The sequence below is a fragment of the Euprymna scolopes genome, chromosome 1 (genome assembly GCF_053919585.1).
Source record: "Euprymna scolopes isolate OS-2025 chromosome 1, ASM5391958v1, whole genome shotgun sequence".
Classification (NCBI taxonomy): domain Eukaryota; kingdom Metazoa; phylum Mollusca; class Cephalopoda; order Sepiida; family Sepiolidae; genus Euprymna; species Euprymna scolopes.
In genome coordinates this window covers 26,137,292-26,145,204 of record NC_136482.1, presented here as the reverse complement: position 1 = coordinate 26,145,204, position 7,913 = coordinate 26,137,292, and the positions used below count along the sequence as shown (strand labels likewise).

The window sequence follows — 7,913 nt, the reverse complement described above, 5'->3', positions numbered from 1 at the left end:
GAAATCCGATGCGCGATATTCCAGTCTTCGTCTCTTCAGCTATCTCCTTCTCCAACTATTGGAAGCTAAACCAGTTCCATATAAAATCTCCCGAATGAGGACTGCAATATGCTCAACACCTGACCTTTAGCCCATGACCACATTTCTCACCCAACTCGCTCAACATTTAGAAATCGAGCCTTCACTTGATAACTTCGTTATCTCCAATGACGTTGCCTGCATTTCACCACTAAAACCAATTCCTCTGTTCGAAATAGAGGGTTTCTTATACGCTTTCAGCAAAGATTACCGTAAAATGCCGTTGACAAACCGCACTCTCAAATTTGGGAGGTCATCATTTTTTATATAACTTTCAGAGTATATATACATAGCGTGATTATTTAAATTTATTTTTTTTTTTAGTGCTGCGTACTATCACATCCCAAAATGAACACATCTAGTTTAAATTCTTAATTTAAAAACGAAAAAAAAAAGTTCATTCGCGAAAAATTTTGAACAACATTACTGGCACGAATGCATTTAAACTAACCGGAAGTATTTGTTTTCATTTTAAGGGAATTTCTAGCAAGAACAATAGGAATGATCATGAGTTTTAGTATTGAATAAATTCGCAGAAAATGGACGTAACTGCTCTCCATTTAGAAGACATTTTTTAACTGTTTTTTTTTTAGATAAAACAAAAAAGCTATTCTAAAAATAAAAACACTTATATTTCAAGTATTGATTCATGTTAAAAAAATCATGCGTGTCAAAATATTCTAAAATTATTTTTACTTTAAGACTTTTCTTTCCTTAAAGAAATGTATCTTTAAGAAAACATTTCTAATTGAACTTCGGCAAATTAGAAGAGTATAAAGTGGAACTTTGGTTTACTTTCAATATCCTCTTATTTTATCCATTGAGTCATGATGTACGGTATAATCACGTTGATACGCCGGTTCCCGTTTGATCACCGAAGTTAAGCAATGCTGAAACTGGTCAGTATTAAAATGGGTGACCATTTGGGAATTCCAGGTGTTCTAGGTGCTCTCCGCTTATCTTGGTATTGTTGCCAGTCGTCCTGGACTTCTGCTTCGCACTGTACTCAAACAGAGATGTGTGGTTGGGATTGCGCAACCCTTGCCTCACAGCTTCAGGCGCAGCTACCCTTACAGGGTATATCTGTTGTCTTTCGAGACTAAACGGAGTCAACAAATCTTTATATTCAATGAGCGCTGTTTCTGACCAACAGGGAAGTATTACTGTTTTCTGGTTCGGAATCTATCCATCTCACAGTAACTATTGACTGATTTCATACACTGAAATGTTTTCTTTTTTACCCCCTTGCATCAAATTCATGCTTTTTCGAGCGATTTTCATTAAATAAATTTTAAGTAAATTTATTGAAAAAATACACAACTTCAAACGTTTCATAATATTAATATAATACTGTTGTATTTTACACCGAAATAATTATGTTGTCTTAACGAAAGTAATATAACAACACATTCGATCCATTTAATCGTTTGTATTTTTTTACTATGGCTTGCTGTGATAATTTATAATATTGCCAATAAATTCGAAATTAATAAATGCGGAATCATACAACATACACTAAACGAAAATTGCACGAGTATAGCTTTTTACTTCAGAACTACTCGCATGTGGGACACAATACCACGAACATGCTTCCCAGCTGACAATAACATGGTCGTTTTCAAGTCGAATGTAAACAAAATCTTGATAGGCCGTACTCTAAAATAATTTAACTTTATCACCATCGATCATCACAATACCCATTAACACTTATCCTTGAATGGTCTCCGAGCCTTCATAAGCGGAGGTAAGAAAATACATTCATCATTCGTTTCTAAATAGATATTGCAATCTTGTACGGTTGAAATGCCACCAAATTGCTTAGAAAATGGTTACAGCCGGCCAAATACATGCATATATGGGATATTAATAGAACTAAAACTGCTAATATCGGATCAGGCTGTCTGAAGATACTGGCTTCCTGGCCTAAAATGCACGAAATATTGATGTTATTGTTTTTGTTTCTTTCGCTTTGAAAAAATCAATCATGTTCTGCAAAGTCAAAAGCAAAAACCACACATTTCCTCTAAAAAACAACCAAACCAAAAGACATGAATAAATATTTGAAGCTAATATAAATAACTTAATCGTAGTATAAAAACTTTTCCCGGAATTACTTGATTCAGCATTGAATAACACGAATTACTTTGATGGATATGCCGCAAAAACAGAAATACCAAATCAATTTTAGATTAATATATACTTGAATTATTATTTGAAATTGTTGCGTTTTTTTTACATTTTTGAATAATTTTTTGTTTTGTATAAAAACAATCTACATAAATAAATAATAACAAATATAAAAAACATGAGCTATACATTTTTTTTTCATAATTACTAGATTCAGCATCTTCTTGTATAATATAAATCTCACCTGTCTGTTTGTATGTATGTATGTATGTATGTATGTATGTATGTATGTATGTATGTATGTCTGGCTAAAACTTTCGCCGATATTTTCGAAAGTCACCCCTCTTTTCGATTGACTACCCTTAATTTAAACACACACCACTTCCGGTTTTTTGATGGGCGCAACAGCAAAGGCGTCATGTTTTTTTTTCGGGGGGGTTCACGTTCTTTTCTTTCTTTCAAGCCTGTTTGCCTACGACCACTTTTTTTTATTTTTTTGCTCACCACACATATCCAAACACCCGGACAACGCCGGGAACCCAGGTTAGTTAAAAAATAATCAACAAAAAGTATGGATATTTCAAAAAGAAAACAACGAAACTAAATAGAACTAAAATGTAAAATTTTAAGCGAATGAATGTTTCGCAGTTTTAGTATTTATTTACCTTTTTTTCGGGTAGTTAACCAAAGAATCGCGTGTAAAAGTTACAAAAGCGTTTCTGTGATAACTGACTGCATTAGAACTTGGCAGATTCGGGTTTCGCAGCTTTGTTAAGGTTTAACGAATAAGAGAACGAAAGACATGTGGAAAGAGTCAATACGATTACAAATCTATTTTTCGATATAAGAAGTCGCTGAGATGTATAGAAAAAAAAAAAAAAAGTAAAATCCGAAGTCGTAGACGAGTTAGAAAATGAAGAACACAAAAATCGGAAAGAAAAAGTGAAAATGAACAACTTCTAAATGATAATGATCATGAACCCGATGATTAGTTGGACAGTAGATAAAAACGAAAATAACTTCAGACTTATATCTTCAATAAAAAAAAAGCTGTGATGTGTCAAGGAAGACAGTTTTGATTAATTAGAATAATTAAAATAAATATTGCTAGATTAAGTACAGGAGAAAATGGATCTTGGGTTTAGTTTCGGCAGCCGCGTAAACCTCGCCTTTTTTTTCTTTTGTATTTTAGTACTCACATTCCATGAATGTTTCTGACAACGAGGAAAGAATTGCTGTTTTCTAGATTAGAATCTATTCCATCTAACATATCGTTGATAAGTTTTTGAGCTTGAAATAGGATTTTAAAAAACTTTTTACATCAAATGGCTTCATACTTTGTCTGAAGAGATTTCCACAAAAGAAACGCGCTTAGCTTCAAGAAATGTTTGCTATTCAAATAAACTTACCTTTAGAGACAAAAGTGAATGCAAAAATCCTCATAAATAATCCAATTTGTGATTATTTGGATTAATCGCTTTACTGTTCTCATCTTGGATGTTATTTGCACAACGTTTTTTGTTTTTTTTTTTTTTTTTCAAATCTAAAATCCAACCTTCATCATGTATATTTTTTCGAACTCTTAAATCTCTCTCTTGAACTCAGGAATTTTGAACGCAACCCTTTATTTGGGTATTCTTTTTTTTTTTTTTTGCATGTTCACCCCAAACAAGGCATAGTGCCACTTTGATGTAGGGGGCTACTATCGGGGACATAAGTTAGAAGGATACTATGTAGGGAGTTGAGCAGCAAGATGTCTGTTCACATGACACTTGAACTTCTGTGTGTCAGTAAAGTCGGGGAAGCAGGAATCCGGAAGGGAATCTCCAAGTCTAGCAATTCTGAGGAATAAACAATTAGAGTAGAAGGCTTTCTGGCATCTGGGAATCTCTACTGTGTAGGGGTGGGATTTTGCTGATTGTCGTGTTTGTCGGGGGTATTTACGTCGAGGGGGTACAAGGATTGTACTTTGTCGTAGCATATACCATTAAAATACTTGTGAAACAGACAGAAGGATGCAGCATTTCGTCGATGGGAAAGAGGCTGAAGGCTAGCTAATAGTTTGGCACCTATTAGTTTTGCGACTCTCTTTTGAACCCTGCTCATGAGTGAGAGACTAGTAGTATATTTTCGTTGCGTCAGCCGTAACTGGACACACGTATCAAGCAATTCGCAGTTGCGTTCTTTGTATTGACGGAACGAGAGTATGCTACCCCGAGAATTAAATCAAGGGTTCCATTCGAAATTCCGTGTAGATTAACGAGTTCAACAAAAAGAGTCCCGAGTTCGACAAGATATATTTTGCATTCCAAATAATGCAAATAATCGAAAAACTTCAGAAACATGATCCGCTTTTGTTCATTCCATTCATCAGATTCAGTCCTTTTATAACGTTCCACATCATTCAACTGACAATTCAGCTCTTATTACCGATTGTCCTCGACTGATTTTGGCCTTGATAAGCAGAAACTCGTTAGTAGAAAAAGCAGTTAGTTGATTACTATGTTGAAGTTAGAATATACACCTATGATGAGACAACTCTATTTAAAACCTGGCAACAGTGAAAATATAGTAGGATTAATTGTTTTGTTTAACGGCTTATAAATTTTTTCGGATTATCCATTGCCAAATGCTGTCATTATTTATTCATAATGCTTAGTTTGGTTGTTTAAGAAAACAAAATTGTTTATTATTATTTTTGGCATTACAGAACACAAGTTTTTGTAAAGAGAACTCCGTAACGTAACTTCAAGATGGCAGTAGTAATCTGATTAGGCCAAATACTAAAAATTATCGAAATTGAATTATTATCCCTCAAGAATTCAGATCTTAAAATCCCAAATTAGTCTATTTTTACTTACCATATCTCATTTCCATCCAATGTCTACTTGCTACCTTTCTTCTATAGTTACTGGTTAAATAGTATTACTGCTTGTGATGATATTCCGTTTTATTAAAAAAAACAAAAAAAAACATTTCCAACGTTTTTATATTTTATTTTTTAGTATTACATTCGACTGTGAAAATGCAAAGTGAAAAGAGGCGAAATGTGTTAAACAATGGGAGGTGATTTTTCTCTCTCTTTCTTTCTCTCTCTCTCTCTCTCTCTCTTTCTCTTTCTGCGGAAATGGTATCAGAGTTAAAAAAAAAACTTGCTGCATCTTTGCCTCAACACATGGGCATATCATCATTAATTCAGTCGCAAATTGACAAGACGATTGATATGTAATATCCTGCGACGTGATTCTGAATCATTGCTGATTCAAAATGATGACAAATGTAACACCGCGCAACACTTGATATCCTTTTGATCCAACATAACCATTCGCTTCAACCCTATATTTTTAAAAATTATCTAATGACATAATAAAACGCAAACCGATGTCGGCCGCTAATTGACAAAATTGTCGGACTAACGAATTTCTAATTGCTCTCTACTTTTCCACATCAAAAAAAATTCGTGAAAGTGTCTGTCAATAACGACCGATGATTAAACGCCATTATGTTTTTCTTCTCCCGGCAGATGATAAAACCGAACTATTAATGCGAAAAAAAAAAAAAAGATTTCAAACAAACAAATAAAGGAAAACTTTCGTTTTATCATCGGCAAATAATAATTTCTAGGGAAGACGATGAATGATCGTAAAGCGACCGGCAAAAACATGTACGAATTTACTAAGCATTCATCGCTACCAGCATGTTAAGTCATAAAATCTATGCAAAAATCTGTTAGTTATGTATATAATAAATAATCCTCCACTTTATAATAAAGTAATGTGTATATTATTTATATAGTTTTATATAAATAAATATAATAAATCAATCTCGTTGCACAAAATTAACAAATAAGAACGATATAATAATATAATAGAGAAAGCGAATAAACAGCGAGGGTGCAAACTGCAAATCAGACAATGGCCGCTGTCTGAAATCTATTCGGAAAGTAATCTTTCAGTCTACAATCAACGAAACTCGATAGTTGGGGCATTTTCTTTAGGTTATCAGGAATGATAATAATCTATAATATAAATTTCACCTGTCTGTTTAAATGTATGTATGTATGCATGTGTGTATGTATGTGTGTATGTATGTATGTATGTCTGCCTAAAACTTTGACAGACGTGTCAGAACGTAACAAAATTGGTATCGTTTTAAACTTCAGACTTTCGGGCGATAAATATCGAAAAATTGGCCAAAAACATTAATTCTTTCGCCCTCAACGGGGAAGTTTTCCACAAGAAAGGGTAATTTTTCTCGCAGATATTTTCGAAATTCATCCACTCTTTTCGATTGACTAGCCTTAATTTTGACGTTCGTCACTTGTGGTTTGGCGATGGACACAACAGCAAATATGTCACACTTTTTCACGTTCTTTTCCTCCTTCGCGGTACGGGTTCGAACCTGCCTGCCTACTACCTCTTTTTTTTTTTTTTACTCAACCCACACCTCCACCCGGGCAACGCCGGCATCCAGGCTAGTAATTTATATATGGTAAAATTCACTTAGTAATGTAATTCTACAATTTTATATGAATATTATTGTGAACACTGAGGGAGAGTATACACTAACAGAATATCGATTTCGTTTGTTATGTTTCGTTATGTTTGTTATGTAGAATAACTGTATAGAAGTACTGAATACTGTAGCATGTATTTCGTGTGAATTAATTTTTAAAAAGTCTTAGCAAAACAAACGTTGGTTAACTCATCTTTTTCATATTATATATATATATATATATATATATATATATATATATATATATATATATATTACATTTATCGTTTCAGATCATTTTGAATTCAATGCACAAATACCAGCCTCGTTTTCATGTTATCTATATCGATCCGAAAGGAGACGAATGTCCAGATACACAAAATTTCCGCGCTTTCGTTTTTCCAGAGACCAAATTCATGGCAGTGACGGCTTACCAAAATCACCGCGTAAGTATTTCTGTTTTCCCATTCAGTTTGTTTTATCTATTACTCCGAGGAAATAGTATAGAACGATATTTAGACAGCTTTCCATCAGAAACGGGACCATACAATAACCAAGAAAAATGTTACGGTCTTTGTTCTACTGACATGAAGAGAAACCAGAAGAACGCCTGACCGTAGAAAACGGTACTTAATTAGATTTAGTTTTTGATATTAAACATCATCCGTAATATAACTTCCAGTGAGAACGTCGGTTTTTCAAATGTATTAATTTATTAAACTGTTAGATTAAAGTACAGAATAGTTAACAGTGACCTCCCCATGTTAAAAATAGCTTTCTAAATAATGAGTTTATTATTTCAGCACAGTCAATAAACTGCAAAAAACAGTTATGGAGTTTTATGAGTGTTATCTCACAACACATTATAAAGTTCCCCATATGGGGAGTTCCAGGAAAGAAACTTTGTTCACAGAATTTGCGTTTAGTTTTACGCACGGATAGAGAATAGGGAACATTGTTGCCAGTGGTTGTAGCTAGACGAGTGAATGTTTTGCAAAGGGGGCGCGTAGAGTACAGCATACATATTTCTTTATTTTATTTTTGTCCTATCCCGTCCGCCATTTTAAAAATGCCTATGTTTCTGTCGAGTCGGCTTTCTCTCCCAAACTGAAACGATTCTTCTGTTTTCGCTTTTGAATAGAGTCTGCACTGCAAGTTCTGTACTTCTTCACCCGGTATTTGTTGCCATCCATCACAAGATTGGGTGGAGAGGG

At 34.0% G+C, this 7,913-nt stretch overlaps 1 protein-coding gene across 2 annotated transcripts in view; it reads left to right on the top strand.

The window, feature by feature from the left end:
- LOC145288898 (T-box transcription factor TBX1-like) overlaps positions 1–7,913 on the top strand; it is a 207,073-nt gene that overhangs the window by 174,056 nt on the left and 25,104 nt on the right. For both annotated transcript variants that reach the window (XM_080136370.1, XM_080136377.1), the window contains exon 4: positions 6,993–7,145. In XM_080136370.1, coding sequence (XP_079992496.1) covers positions 6,993–7,145 — 153 coding nt within the window. The remainder of the gene's footprint in view (positions 1–6,992; positions 7,146–7,913) is intronic.